This window comes from Amblyomma mixtum, chromosome 3 (genome assembly GCF_055824585.1).
Source record: "Amblyomma mixtum isolate Tamu chromosome 3, ASM5582458v1, whole genome shotgun sequence".
Lineage (NCBI taxonomy): Eukaryota > Metazoa > Arthropoda > Arachnida > Ixodida > Ixodidae > Amblyomma > Amblyomma mixtum.
The window spans coordinates 42,920,999-42,937,308 of NC_143014.1; the positions used below are offsets into that span (position 1 = coordinate 42,920,999).

The 16,310-nt window shown below is 48.2% G+C and overlaps 1 protein-coding gene across 1 annotated transcript in view; it reads right to left on the minus strand.

Annotated features, from left to right (window-relative positions):
• Positions 1 to 16,310, minus strand: part of Idua (alpha-L-iduronidase) — a 79,992-nt gene that overhangs the window by 25,284 nt on the left and 38,398 nt on the right. The window contains exons 4-6 of the mRNA XM_089578911.1: positions 5,084 to 5,176; positions 2,065 to 2,240; positions 367 to 467 (exon numbers count right to left, since the gene is read on the minus strand). Of these exons, the coding sequence (XP_089435037.1) occupies positions 367 to 467; positions 2,065 to 2,240; positions 5,084 to 5,176 (370 nt within the window). The remainder of the gene's footprint in view (positions 1 to 366; positions 468 to 2,064; positions 2,241 to 5,083; positions 5,177 to 16,310) is intronic.

Sequence of the window (16,310 nt, forward strand, 5' to 3'; positions counted from 1 at the left end):
AATGCCTCCCTCACTCATCCGCACCCAAAAATGTTCCCTTCACTTTTTTTTTTGCCTCTCAGTAATCTACCGACCTATGGCTATCACTCACTCGAGAGCAAGACGAATTAGCCACCGCGACGCAAATTACTGGAAGCACCTCTGACTTCGCCAGCAAGCTGGATACTAAACTCCAGACACGCACAAATCTTAACTGTTATGTCGTTCGAAGCAAACTGAGGCGCGCATGCAATGCATGTACTGTACGTTTATTGCCTAGTGTACTGACACGCGACCTCATCGCCGAATATTTGCAAATATTTGCAGCAAATATTTGCAGCAAACCACAACAATCAGTCAACGCGTGCTCAAAGCATCGCTCCTCACTTGTTAATGCAGGGCTTCGCACTCAGGCTGGGGCATCGGTCTCGGATCCTGGAAAGCGCGTCCAGTTCTCCTTCCACGATGCCTGCCGTGGTGGCGTTCCCCTGCGACCGCCACCGGCATTTTCCCGTCACTACCGTAATTTAATGAACTCTGCTCCATGCTGCTTTTTTTTTTTTCTCTCGGGTAAAGGATTGTCTCGTCCATTGCAAAATTGTTACGCTCAGAGCAGCTCAAACACTGCCCTTCGGTCGAGTTGGCCTTGCCTGTTCAGCACGAGTGTACAGAGATATTCAGAACTGAGCTTCACGGGTGTGAGTACGCACCTATCTGCACGACTATACCTCGCTGTCTCCTTTCCATCCAATTCATCCCTAATCCCCGTTTCTCTCGGTGTAGGGGACCCGTTTAGCTAGACACGAAACATTTGCAGTCCTTACCAGTGCAATATACAGGGCGTACCCTGCATATTTCACTGGAACCATGAAGCAATGAGCTATTAGTTTAGAGAAAAAATGAGACATGCTGCTGAAATTAAACTGATGTAGCAGTGTTGGCGGTCTTTTGGAGCAAGCCGCAAATGACTTGTTAAAACCTGTAAATCAACTTTTAAATCACTCAAGATGAGTGAGAATGGAAAGTTTTTGAGCTTCAAGAGGCAGCTGAAATAGCAAAATTGTCGCCGCGGTAAAATCGTTTTCCGCGCTCCAAACGCAGGACGCGAAATTTGAAATGCTCGCGGAAATTTTGAACCTTCGACGCCTGGAAGGGCTCGCTACACTCCAAACACGAATACGCCCATACGGGAGTAAAAAGAGAGTAGGACCCCCTCTGGCCCACTCCCTTTTATAAAAGGGTGTGCACTAGAGGACAGCGTTACTCCCTTTTTACACCTTTCTGTTGAGAGTGTATAGTGGCCCTTCACACGGCGCGCTCAGATTAACGGCTCCGTAGCCGCTGTCATCGAGGGCAACTTGGTCTCCTCCATGGGGTTTATCGGGCATGGAGGGAAAACAAAAAGTCCTGAATAATTCTGCATTCACAGAAACTCTGGCTCCTTCTATGTTCTACAATGCTGCACGTGGTTTATTTCAACGTTCTACACTTTTGTAAATGAAACTGTCGGACTATATGGTGCTCTTTAAGCGTAAAATATTAATTCTATAGATAAATAATTAGGTGCTGTGTGAAAATAAATACGCCTCGTTGCTCCAGGCATCCAGCAGTTTGCGCTTTTTTCGCGCACCCCGTAGCAAAAATGCATTCTGAGGCGTGCACGCTTAATTTTAAGCTATAATTTTTTTTTAATTTTAATTTTAATTTTAATCTTAAGAATAAAAATCACTGATATCTTTATGAGCGCACGTTGTATGCGTACCCATGCTAGCATACACTGCATAGCTGATCGCGTAGGTAAATATGACAGTTTGTGTACGCTATCCAGGTAAACTACGTATAATAGGAAGATGAGGAAGACGAAGAAGACAGCAGCGATAGAATACAGTGGCTAATAACAACAACAATACAGTGACTCCCATGGCCGATCGGTGGGAATACATGCCTGCAGCAGTTGAGCAGTTTCTTGTGTGTATATGTTATTTTTCGTTGTTGCTGCTGTTGTTGTTGTCGGTCTACCCTAACGGGGAACTTGCCGGAGGCCTGTTCACTTCGCGCAGTATTGAAGCGTGCTCGGACACCCACCTTCTGGTGCACGGAGATGAAGTCCAGCCGGGCGCCCCGCTCGCAGTGGCCGAGCAGCGCCCAGGCCAGCGGCGACCGGTGGCTGGAAGCCAGGTTCTCGGCTGGGCCGCCCAGCCGCAGGAGGGGGCTCGCCTCGCGCAGACCCTCCGAGCACGCGTCGTAGTAGTTGCATATGCCTGCGAAAGGCGGACAGCTGCAGTCTTGTATATGCAAGCATGCAGGGTGTTGTTGTTGTTGTTGTCGTCGTCGTCGTCGCCGTTGTTGTCGCTGTTGTTGTTGTTGTTCCAGCTAACAGGTGTGAAATTCCCTCTTCTTTTTAACTGAAGCAGTCTAAATCAAATCAAATCAAATCTTTATTTCAGCATCGCAAAAATGCTGAGGGTCGTGGACAAAGAGCCTCTTTATGGGCTTCACTAGGCCCACGGCCCTTTTCTACATGGCAGCATGGCATACAGCAAGAGAAAATTGTTCCAAGTTAATTGTACACAGCTCTCAGAAAAAAAAAGAAAAGAAAAAGGAAGACAAATGAAAGTTCACAGAAGGTAAGTGACTTGGTACAGTTATTAGGAATATAAATACAGGCATGTATGAAACAAATCTACGATGAAGGCAGTTCTTAATATCATAGAATATTGCATGAAATGTCAACAAGAGAATGACTGCAATAAAAACTAAACAATGACTAAAGAAATAGAAAATTCGTAACAAAAAGAAAACCGAAAAAAAAGAAACTTCTACCTACATTTGTTTAAGTACGAAGGAAGGAGATGACGACACATTTGAAGTCCATAATTTGTTCGTGAGTATGGAATTTCCCAGTTTTCAGCTTGTCGTGTAGTACGAATACTAGTTTTTAGCTTTAGGTTTGCAATCTTAACTAATGCGGTATTATTCTTTTTTATGGCAGCTTCATAGCGCCTGAACAAGTTAGCATCGTACATGTCCGGGATAGGAAGTAAGTTTAATTCAGCAAAAAGTGGTTGTGTGTGACTGTCAAATGGAGTGTTCATGATGGCGCGAATTGCTTTCTTTTGAGAAATGTAGAGTTTATCTTTATTTGAAACAGTAGTAGTGCCCCATACCAGGTGACAGTAGTTTAGACTTGATAGAAATAATGAATTATATATTAGAAGTTTAATGCATTTTGGTAGATATGACCATAATTTTGAAAGAATACCAGACACGCCAGAAACCTTTGTAGCAACTGATTCCACTTGCAAGTTCCATGACATGTGTTCATCGAAGAATACTCCGAGACACTTGACTGCAGGCACGATGTCAATTACTGAATCATTCAGCTTTAAAGCAGGTAACTTGCCCAATATACGGTTTTTTGATCTGAAGAAAACAGCGTTAGTTTTTTTTTTATTGATATTTAGTGAATTTGAAGATAGATGGAACCAAGTAACTGGCGTCACACACCAACTGCACTAGCAACTAGCTTATTTTCTTTATTACACCTTTTTAGTTAACTAAGACACGTTAAAAAAAAACTACTGAGAATGTTTACTACGTTCGAATCAGTGCGAAAGCAAGGGCTTTTACTACGTAAAACACGACGAAGAGCGAGCAGTGCCGCGGAACAGAGCGCTCGCGGACGCGAAAAAGACGATTTTGCTCGGGGTTGGTGCCTATCAGATTAGTCACTTCGCACTAATAATGAGCGCGTTAAATAACGACAAACGTTCCCGAGCGTCGTGAGGAACGTTCGACGAGGAAATTTCTAGCTAAATACCTTCGGACGTCGCTTTTGTTGCTAGCAAAAAGAAAAAAAGCAAAGGCCCGCGAAATACCACAGAAAGCTGATAGCGCGCCGCGCTTATTGCGCTCGCGACAGTGACCTAAAGAAAAAAGAAGACTCTCTTTGCGTCCTGTGGGGCGTCCAGAATAGAATTTGGTGTCGCCGTTGGTCTCGAAGCTACCGTCATCGGTCACATAAAGGCCCATCTCCATGGACACATCCGAGGCGCACCAGCGCAGCGCCTACGCGTACCAGCGTACGCCGGAGCCGGACTGCGCATGCGCGACGCGCCGACGCGAGCCGGCGCTGGCGCTTGGCAAATATCTGTCCATGTCAGATATTCGCGCCTCGCTCGCGCCGGCGCCGGAAGTGACTCGCTGGTTTGCGGTCGGTGTAACCAATCAGAGAACGTAGTTCTCTCGGCATCCGGTACGGCCCTTCGCGCCGTTTGCTTCGCCGAGCCGAGCTGAACGCGGTAGCCGCGACAGGCCATCGAGTTGCATGTGTTTTTCGACGCTTGTCGCGGTGCGGCGCTGGGCGCGTAAGCGCTGCGCTGGTGCGCCTCCGATGTGTCCATGGAGATGGGCCTTAATGACGGTGAATTCTCGCACACACAGCATGCCCTCGCTGAGACTTGTATCGAAGCAGTCCTCACGCAGAAGGAGCTCCCAGCAGAGAGGTACCCTATACTGCTGTACTAATACCTTGTACCCTAATATAATACCCTATATCAATGACTGAAATCGTTTCACTCACATGCTGCCCTCAAACGGGCGTACAAGCGTGCTGCCGTTACAGTACAGTTGTACTATTCTGATGTTTCCATACATTCAACGGTTGCGTGGAGATCAAGAAAGACAAGACTACAAATGTACAGGATTGATCAAAATTTCCAGGTGACAGGCTCCACTTCGAAGCATTGAATTCGGGCACACACGAAGCTCGAAACCCTGCACTGCGCGAAGTCTCATCCTCATCCCAGAGTACACATAGCTTCAAAGGCGCCGTCAATGCCGTACTGGACCGCTCAAAAGCAGACCTGGGAGCTTTTGTCTAACCTTGCACCAGCCATCACTGCGCGAAATAAAAGCTTCGGCCGACGTTCACGGCTGAAAATTGCGTTAAATAATTTTCTCGCTAAACAAAAAGTCCACGGGCTTTTCGCACGCGATACACACTGTCATGTCGAATTCCCCATCTTTAAAATGGAACGTTGGAGCTACCTTATTTCACCGTGAACATGCAGTTTGTGCGTGTCGACGCAAGCCGCAAAGTTACCTTGTTCCGTGAAGTTGCTTCCGAAGCCCTTGTGGTCCGGCTCGTTCCAAGACTCGAAGTTCCACTGCGTCACGTAATCTTCCCCGTACCTCTCTGCGTGTCGCCAAACGAGCGCAAGGAAAAAAGAATTCGTCGGCAATGCTTCGTCGGCTTAAACGTAACGACAGGGTATGAAAAACGTTAGCCTGACACTGGCCTCATGAAACAGTGGTAGAGACACAATCGTTTACGCAGGCGAAGCAGTTGCCGACAGGCCACTGTAGGGCTAATTTCGTCTATGCATTCACACCACCACTGCCGCCGCAGAGAAAAACAGAACAGTATGTCTCCCTAAAGAAAATGCAGCGTTTCAAGCCAACCACAACAACTGTTTATGCGCAGGAATCGAATTTGCCGGTCAGTACTGCGGAGAGATGTATGCCGTACAGCGCACCTCTGTTGTACTAAGCTTTACTGTTACAGTCGGCAAGGAGCATTCTCAGTATTTATTGTTGCGAAAGCAACACTACGCGAGTCGCCGAGCCATTTCGCGGAGCTAACGAAAGGCCATACTGCGCATGCGCGAGGAGCAGTGACGTCACACGGCGCACAGGTGGCGCGCCGCCGCCGTCGCTGCGCGGGTGACTCAGAGGTGCCGCCGCCGCGCTCGCCAGTTGCGCATGCGCAGTACCGGCGCATAGCTAGCTTGCCGGGGCCGCCGCCGCTGCCGCGTGCTCTCCATCCCCTCTCTCTCTCTCCTCGTTGCTTTCGCAATCCTCCAGGTTTAACCAGACCTAAACCACTGCCAATTTTAATGGACCTTTTCACAAATTCCGCCGCGCCACCATGCGGCCGCGCAACGCACTTTGGGAAAACGGAGAGCAGCGGCGCCCGCGGCGCCGCGCTCGCGTCTTTTCGCCCATCTCCGACTGCGCCTTATCACCGGAAAGCCTTTCTCTGCCATCTCGTCGCCATCGCTGTTTCTTAGTCTTCCTGCGTTGTCCGCTGTGTCTTTGCATCGAATGACACAATCGGATGTTGAGTTCCGCAGCCATGGATCACCAGCCGAGCACCAGTACACGCAAAGAGAGAGAAAGGAATTTTAATGAGGAAAAGGTGAAGAGTACACGCAAAGACCGGCGTTCGCCCAATGCATGTATACGTAGGGCCCTCGCCGCTCATGTGCCCATGGTGGTGGTGGAAAACTTTATTTATAAAAGCCTTAAAAAAACGAAAATTATGCAGCAGCATTGCGGGCGGCCTTCAGGCTGCCGGTTGTGGCATCCAGGCCGTACCTAGTCGCGACGTCCTCTGCCCAGGTCACCAGCCGAAGTTGAAGATTCGCATGTGCCCATCGCTCCTCGTCCCGCTGCTGTCCAGATGCCCGAAATGGGTGTGCCCTTTTCGTTTGGGGCGTGTTAGCTTCCAGGTGTGTTTTTCTTTGCTGCTGCTGTTGACAAGTCATCAGGCAGCTTGGTCTTGCAATGATCGTTCGGGGTGGTGTTGTTTCAACTTCAGCAGCAGTTGAATATGCGTGCAACGTTGCTGCAATTTATTCGGAATGCAATACTATGCCTTTTCTGACGTGATTAAGTGTCCGTGCGAGAGGAGGGAGGAGTTGTTTCGCCGCCAACGCTTCAGCCACCGCTTGGGCGTGTGATGTGATGTTGCATAAGATCGCGTTCATATGCATGTTATGTACGATGAAAATGGAAAGTTGGGAAAGCATTAGCAGCAGACAACCGTCTTCTCTCGAAGCGATAGTCACAGCAGGTGTCCGTAATGCGCACCACATTCTTTGTGGTGTTTCGAAGGCTTCCACAGGGTAAATCGCCCTTGCGAACCTTGCCGATTTATCCTGCGCCCCCATCGAAGCTTCAGCTTCTTGTCCTTGGGGAATACGTGGAATAAAATGTTGATGTCCTCTCTCGTGTTGTTACCACAGCCGGGCATGCAGCACGTTTGACCGCCTCCGCGGTTCTCCTTCGCAGAATCTCTGTTTGAACTACTAGTGCCTGGCACTGCGGAATGCGTTTACAGTGGTCTAATCAAAAACAATGTTGTGAAGCACGCTACGAGATAGTCCAAAGATTTGCCTTTCGTACTTCACTGTGGTGATCAAAGCGAAGCTTTGGTTCGTTTGCGCTATCCCTCGCATAGCTTAGCGATCTAAGTATGCTTGTACTCAAAACTTTGATCGAAGGTTTCATCTTTGGCACAATGAGGCGAGTATTACATATTACACCTAACTTTAATCTTTCAAGACTGGTCGCACACTTTGAAATTTAAAAAAATAAATTGAAGCAGTATAAATGGCGGTATGCTGTCCCACTTAAAGGGTCAGTCTACTGAATTTTATCGACCATATTTTCTTTGCGGCAACCGATATAGCTCTTTACTCAAATTACCGTTTAGCCAGCTGTGGTGCCAAGGAGTGCGGTAGAACATTTTAAAATAGAATTTATTAATGTGGAAACCCATCTGTATGAGATGGTAGTCTCATCTGGCAACCATCTGGATTTCCGCCGCGCGGCGACAAACATGGCGGCGCCCGTCAAAGCCGGACCTCTCGCTTCGGACTGAATTTTCGTTGTTGCTGCCTTTTTCAGTGCGTTCACTGGCCATAAATGGGGCGCCTGTCTTTCGCTTCGTCTCATCTCGCCTATAAGAAAACATATAAGAGATGAATTTGCTTTATTTTAATAATTAGAGTGACGATTCTGCCGCTCCTAGGCTTAAGTGGAGAGTCGGTTTGTTTACAGCAATGGTTCCCGTCCTGACGACCAGATGGCGCCACTATAGGCTGAGTTTATTTTTGCGTCTCTGCTAGCATACGCTGAACTAAAAGTGGGAATGTGCCTGCGTTTTGCGTACGTGGAACTATAAATATTCATGTGATTTACAGAAAAAGCGAGCGGTACGCCTTATACAGTTTACTAGAACAAAACGTGCGTTTCTCTGACATTGGGGCATACAAATGGTACGTAGTATATTCACTTATGCTTCTACAAAAAAAGACTACCACTTTCTTGAACAAAATGAACGTTTGGGGTCGCCACCATGCTTTTTTACGCGACTTTTAACGCCAAAATAAAATATAAATTCCTGCCTAAACAGGGCGAAGACCCCTCGTTATTGATGTTATAGGGTGCCAACTACCAGAATATGCCATTATTTATACACTCATCTCGGTGAGTAGACTGACCCTTTAAAGGCCCCCTGCCCACCCGCGGCCAGCAGACACCCTCTACCTCACTTTGAGCGAGCCTCCTCTCCTTCCATTCCCTCCTCGAAATTTTTCTATCCCGCTCCTCGTCGAGTAGGCTCGGCAAGGCAAAATCACCCCTTCCTTCTCCGGTGTAAGCCGGAGGCGTGGTGTCTGTGGAGTGCGTCACAGGGCGACGTCATGGCCCCGCCTTCAATAGAATTCTTTTCTTGGTTTTTGCATTTTCTCCGCACACTGAACGATCGAGAGGCGCGATCGGCTCGACCACCTAGACTTGTTAGCGAGCGCATCCTTTCATACATCTGTTTGTCATTCCCAGTTAACGAGCCACCTTTTCATTTTCTTTTAGGCCTCCCCACCGTTTCACGAGCGGAGGGGCGGAAGTCAGTTGTGTTCGAAACACACGGCGAAGCGCGGACCCGGCAACCGCCTGTTTGCTTTTCTCCATGCGTGTTTGTGTTCTGTGTGTTTGTGTCTTTTCTCCGCTCCAAAGCATATGTCATTCATTGGAGTCAAGGCGTACGCAAGATGCACGAAAGATAAGCGGTATGTGTGCGGAGCGGTAAAGTGGGCGAGCGAGGGAAAGGCTCTGCTGCACTACTAATTAAAACCTTGTTCTGGGGGGCTCGCATAGAAGAAAAGAAACTGAGAAGGGAGCGCGTACGCAGAGCGGCTCGTGAGGTGATCACGGTGGAGGGAGGGGGGGGGGGGGCGAACCAACTCCCTCAGTTTTACTATTTTTTACTTTTTATGGCTAGGGTTCAAGGCTGTCGCCGCACGCTCCCTCCGCAGTTTTTTTTTTTTTTTTGTTCCTTCATGCGGGATTGTAGGCATGAGCCAGAACAGAAGGCGCTGCGGAAAGCGTTGTGCAGACGACGCGACGCCAAGGCTACGCCCAACCTTCTCCCGTCAGTCAGAACGATGCACCATTGGAGTGCCTTTAGCGAAAGTAGCCCCCCTTGACGTCAGCGGGGTGCAGAGTAGTGGGCCGGGCCCGTTTTTGAAGGAAGGAAAGAACGAACGGGCTTTGATTTGAATTTTCGCAGCTTTTCGGGGCGCGCATGGCTCTAGTATTTTGCAGAGGTTATCTTCGATGCCTCATCTATGCAGTGGGCTTGCTTTTCAAAAATGTCCGGACCCTGGTCAGTGGCCCTTTAAGTGTACTTTTCGTTCCCCAATGAACTGAATAATTTATCCATAAGAATAATTATTACTTTTTTTAACTGCTGGAGAAACGCGAGAATTTTTCAGTTAGACGTGGAGCGTAACAGGACACACATGGCCGCGTCGATTTTAAAGCACTTTTATTCAGAGCTCGAAAAAATTTCCACAGCAAGGTGTGTGTGAATTGAAATGCCTGCGGCACGAGCGTCATCTTCATTAACACTGCACGATGCGTCATTAACACTGCACGATGGTGCGCTCAAGGAACACCTGCAGATACAATGTTCAGCCCCTCGATCAAACGCTGACACTTTCGCACGCTCATTTTTTGCCCAGACTGTGAAACTTAAAACCTTCCCGAATGTATTGTTCGTACCACAACCTTAAAACGATTTAAATGACAAGCATGGGAAAATGCTAACTCGCGTCCCTTAACCGTCACGGTACACACTACGCCAGATTTTTTTTACCACCGTTCTGCCATAACACACTCTTCCTCCCATTAGCTGATAGGCTATAAATCTGAAGCTTTTTACGCAAGCACAATTACCGCCTTTGCCATTTTGTGTTGTCATTTGAAGCCTGCGTGTACTCTTTTCAAGGCTTTGTTTTCAAGGCTTTGTTTTCAAGGCTTTGTTCTTTTTTTACATGCATGCACATTTCTTTACTGCATATTGATGTTGATAATGTTGCTCAGTATTACACTGAGTGTGGTTCTTTCAGTTTGCGCCTGGGGCCATATTCAATATATAGCCATTACAAGTGCCTTTTCTGAGCAGAAAATGGGGGGGGGCGCTCAGAGCGGCTGGGCGTTTGATGATGCCGGCGTCGGTGTAACCCGCGCTCTATCGGCGTGTAGGCGCGAGGCGTCTAGCTTCCTCCTCGTGTCCCCTAGGATGTCTAAAAATACAGATGTGCAGTAAAGCTTCAAGATCAAGTTATGTGATATTTTTCTCTAAGCAGCTATTGCATGACCTCAACCCCGCGCACGCTAGCAAACCAGCAAACACTTCAGTGTCAGTAACAAGGGTTCCATTCATCTACTAAGTTCAATCAGATAAATTAATAAATAAATAAATAAATAATAGGCTAAATAAATTATAAAAGCTTCATAGGAAAGGTAGTGCTGTGTCGAGACGCTTTTTGCAAAGAATATAAATCGTGTCTGTGCGCTTTGAACAAAGAGAGGATCGTTTAGTGTGCGCTTGATGGGGATTATAGGCCTTGTTAGTCTTCTAAGACCTACGTCACAGATTTATTTAACGGAGCTAGCCATTCCTGCGGCGATGAGCCACTGGGTTCACATGATCTAAGATGGGAATCACATATTAACAGTATAGTATCATCTGCTTTAACACGATTGTTCTTCCTTAGAAGACGGCTTCGAGAAGCGCCACCGGAGACCAAACAATTAGCATATAACACATTTATACGATCAGTTCTCGAATACGGACGCACAATTTGGTTTCCCTATACACAACAGCTCATTAACAAACTAGAAGGAGTGCAGCGAAAGGCAATTAGATCTATCTTTAACAAATACAGGACCAGTGATTTATTCAAGTTACTCACAGGCTGCTTTACATTGGAGCATTACGTGAGTGGGGCAGTACATAAAAGTTAGAGAAAAGTGCAAAAAAAAACGACGAAAAAAGAGAAACGTTATACAATAGTTAGCAAGAGGCACTCATTAGCAAGATGCACTCAGTGCCTACTAAAGCAAGCATGTATTCTTACTTTAGAGAAACGCGCCAAACAAGCACGACTAAAATTATTGTTCCAATTAGTACATAACACATTAAACATAGATGCTTCGTTATATATACCTGTATATGAATCCAGACCATAAAGGCATAAAAACCCATTAACCCTTAGAGAGCACGCATTCCAAACCGACTGTTTCAGATATTCATTTTTCCCGCTTGTCATAAAAAAATGGAATAGTTTGAACCCCTCTATCGTTACTAATACATCTTTGCAGAAATTTGTAACGCTGGTAAAAGAACAGTTGCGCGATAATTAAAACATGATTAGACCAGTACAACAGACCACTCGTATCACTGCATATAACAGCATCTGTATGAACACATTACTTACAATCTATAAAGTTGCACCCTTTTCTGTGAAAAATGCTCGCTCGTTTTGTGTTTTATTTTCTGTTATCTGTATTTTTTTCCACACTCATGTAATTATTTGTTACCAACAGTGTTCTTAATGTATTCCATTCCATTTGTATTCGATTTGTACCTTTTTAATATATGTGCCCATCCTGTAAAAATCCCAAAGGGATTGACCGTATCTGAAAAAAAAATAAATAAAATATTCCTTTCACACAAATGGGAATCCAAGGCGCTAATAGTTATTCCTTGCAATCTGGCATTCAGATTACGCAAAAAACGTAGCCGATGTGCGATCAGGAAGGTTATAAATGATATGCTTCCGTCATAAACAATTTTCATTTCCGTTTTCTACGCGCAGATATCTCAGACTGAGAGAAGAGGAAGAAGTTGGTTACTGCAAAGAAAAAAAAGAGTCTAGAAATTTCAGTCTCGTACCCGCTTGATGGAAGACACGCCAGGTTTCATTCCAGACGGCCGCCCCCTTTGGCGCCCTGACGCGCCACACCGCACCAAGCTAGAGGCCGCAGATATGGAGATCGCGGCATCTATGCCTGAAGAACAAGATTCCGCCCAGCCGGACGTTGATAATCCACCGTGTGCGGCGCCTATGCCGTCGCCACTCGCCCCCCGCGTGCCTGCTTCGTCAGAAGCAGAGCACGAGAAGCACGGACCCTGGCTCCGCAATGACACGACAGCCACGAAAGACATAGAGGTCAGCTGTCACCAAGATAAAGACTTCCCGCCGGCCCCGACACCAGGCAACGTGTCCCCGCAACGGCCCAGCTACAGCTGCTACCAGGAAGGGGACATTACGAAGCCGCAAGCGGGCATGGCATTAGATGGCCAGACGGATGGTGACCGTTCACTGCACTCCGCGGTGAACGAGATAACGGCTACCACCGCCATGGATAGACTATTCGCCGCCACCCTGCCGACTGCACCGACCGCTGTCGCTGGCCCACCGGAACCGGACTCAAACTCTTCCTGCATCTTTCTTCAGCCATCGCAGACGGCCGCTGTGAATCAGACAGCAGAAGATCAACAGACAGCGCAGGACAGCCACGTATCAAAAGAAACGCCATTTCCTGCTCCTTCGAATGGCGAAACAACCTACAGCGACGACGCTGCTGAGAGCAGCACGGCAGAGAAGCTTCAGTTCTCAGGACAAGGGAACAAATACAGTGAACCACAAGACCAAGGACGGCCATGTACCGCACAAGACCAATTGTCGCGTGGCCCACTTGGTTGGTATGACGGCGAGGAAGCCACCAGCACTAGTGAATGGACGGGTACAGTGCCGGTAACTGAGTGGCCCAATCACATCTACAGAACCTCAACACCCCTCGGCGAGTTTCTCGATGCAGCGCCTTTCCCTGAGAGCACGTTCCCCTCTGGCGGGGGTCGTGAGTACGCCGTACCCGAGTTCAGCATTTACGTCGAAGACGAAAGCCCGGACAACAACCTCGGGCCGTCCACACAGAGTTCATCTGCCGCCGGTGCACAGAATTACTTGGCCCCGGCCCGTCAACCGCTTGCCGAGATACGGGTACAACCAGAAATTAGTACCACACCGCGGTCAACTGGATTGGGCCACACACAGCCGTCTTGCTCCCCCAACGCGTATGGTGGGTCCAGCTACTGCGAAGAGCCCAAGAGCCCCAAGGTTGATCCGTTCTCTGCGTCGCGTTAAGGACGAACAGCTAGCACCCTCTCCGTCTTTCTCATTAATCGAGTAAGGCTCAGTCAGTCAATCAAAAAAGCCTTATTTCGGAGGAGATGAAGACCCCAGAAGGTGGGTCATTTTTCGGCTAGAGCCCGCTGTTTATCCAGCTCCGCCGAGTTTGGCCAAGCGCTCAAGGTTGTCTGTGCGCGTCCGCGTGTGTGTGGGGGCAGAGGGGTAAGGAGTGCGTTGCACATGAAAAACATATGCTCGGTGTCTGCGATCTGATGAGAACAATATAGGCAGTTTGGATCCTCTGCGGAAGCCGAATAAAAGACGTCTGTGCGGGATAACGAGCACGTTGGTTTGCATTCAACGAAGAATGCGGGGTAGTTGTGAGATGAGATGTGGATATGGCGGAGGGAGCAAGGTGCGCTGCTCTTTCATGTGCTCGTAGTGCTTGTTTACTTGTTTATTTAGGCTCGAACTTCGCCCATAGGTAAGTAGACTTTTGTTCGATCATGCGGTGGTATGTATATAGGACGAGCCCAGCCCATGCTGAACCTCGTGAGCACGCTCGACAAGGCGGTACACCGGAAATGCGCGGAATTCAACGAATCTGCTACCTTATATCACATCAGTTTGCCAACAAACCCAGCTAGCACCAAACATAAACAACCCCCATTAAAGGACGCTGCAGAAGCCTGGAAGACCAGCTCAAGCTTATCAATCGGGCTCACTTGACAGCTGAGGCCTCTGGAGACCTGGACTAGGGGCCCTACGGCTCCCACTGAAAATAGTTTTTCTTTTCTGTTTCCCTCTCTCCGGCCCATGCGAAAAGCGAGCGGGTGCCAGTGCTGCTTCGTCGTCGTCAACGGCCGGACATTGAAAGTAATCTCACGGAGTAAATATGATGGATCGTTTTCACTAAGAACGCTTGGTAAGAGACTCGTAAGATGAATAAGTATGGAAATAACCATCTATGCCTGTGTTTCGGCTCTCTTCTTTGCCCTGTCGAAAGAAAAATCACAGCATTAGTGAACACACGTTTGCTTGGGCCTTCATTGCGGAAGCCTCGCTCCTCCTGCCAAAACACACGCCTTGTGCAGGACAACCATCATATTTTCAAATGAAAGTTCAGACATTGAGTTGATGGGGGCCACTTTCAGGGCCGTCGGGGGCTTCTGCTTTTCTCCAGCAAATTGTGGACACTGTCAACGCTCTTCGTCTCATTTCGTGGGAATTGCAGAAAACCAAGACGCCGGAAGGAACGAGAGCATTGCTGCGATCGGGCTCTCAGCGTATATGATATGCACCCACTGTGCAGTTTGATCAATATATAGGATATAATATCAGGTCTCCCAGTTAGTATAATGTTGACTACAAAATAATTTAATTTTTTTCTTACATGCTTCTTTCGGTTCCAGCAGCCGAATGACGGCTGTACCCAACAGGCTATTTGAAGTGACGTGAGGCATACAAAAACTGCAGTATGGTCGCTGCTTTCTTCGTTTCAATACATGCCAACTATTAAGCCAGTCCAAGAGTCGTGATCTCAAAAAATAAACAAACAGCGAATATATCGCAGTTTTTGCATGACTCGCGTCACCTTAAAGGGCCCCTGCCCACCCGCGGCCAGCAGACACTCTCTACCTCACTTTGAGCGAGCCTCCTCTCCTTCCATTCCCTCCTCGAAATTTTTCTCTCCCGCTCCTCGTCGAGTAGGCTCGGCAAGGCAAAATCACCCCTTCCTTCTCCGGTGTAAGCCGGAGGCGTGGTGTCTGTGGAGTGCGTCACAGGGCGACGTCATGGCCCCGCCTTCAATAGAATTCTTTTCTTGGTTTTTGCATTTTCTCCGCACACTGAACGATCGAGAGGCGCGATCGGCTCGACCACCTAGACTTGTTAGCGAGCGCATCCTTTCATACATCTGTTTGCCATTCCCAGTTAACGAGCCACCTTTTCATTTTCTTTTAGGCCTCCCCACCGTTTCACGTGCGGAGGGGCGGAAGTCGGTTGTGTTCGAAACACACGGCGAAGCGCGGACCCGGCAACCGCCCGTTTGCTTTTCTCCATGCGTGTTTGTGTTCTGTGTGTTTGTGTCTTTTCTCCGCTCCAAAGCATATGTCATTCGTTGGAGTCAAGGCGTACGCAAGATGCACGAAAGATAAGCGGTGTGTGTGCGGAGCGGTCAAGTGGGCGAGCGAGGGAAAGGCTCTGCTGCACTAGTAATCAAAACCTTGTTTTGGGGGGCTTGCATAGAAGAAAAAAATCTGAGAAGGGAGCGCGTACGCAGAACGTCTCGTGAGGTGATCACGGCGGGGGGAGGGGGGGGGGGGCGAACCAACTCCCTCAGTTTTACTATTTTTTACTTTTTATGGCAAGGGTTCAAGGCTGTCGCCGCACGCTCCCTCCGCATTTTTTTTTTTGTTCCTTCATGCGGGTTTGTAGGCATGAGCCAGAACAGAAGGCGCTGCGGAAAGCGTTGTGCAGACGACGCGACGCCAAGGCTACTCCCAATCTTCTCCCGTCAGTCAGAACGATGCACCAATGGAGTTCCTTCAGCGAAAGTAACCCCCCATGACGTCAACGGGGTTCAGAGTAGTGGGCCGGGCCCGTTTTTGAAGGAAGGAAAGAACGAGCGGGCTTTGATTTGAATTTTCGCAGCTTTTCGGGGCGCGCATGGCTCTAGTATTTTGCAGAGGTTATCTTCGATGCCTCATCTATGCAGTGGGCTTGTTTTTCAAAAATGTCCGGACCCTGGGCAGTGGCCCTTTAAATAGTCTATGACGTCACAGCCATCGTTCGATTGCTGAAATCGAAACAACGAAAAAAAAATCTGTTATAAAATATTTAACTCCCGTAGGTAAATACCACGTCGTGACTCATGTACGCTATTGTGTTGCGCATAACTGCAAACAAAAAAGCACGCATCCAAAAATTTCATGCCTCTCCTCGCGATATCATGGGGCGGGGGGCGCTCAGAACGGCTGGGCGTTTCATGATGCCGGCGTCGAAGTAACCCGCGCTCTTTCGGCGTGTAGGCGCGAGGCGTCTAGCTTCCTCCTCGTGTCCCCT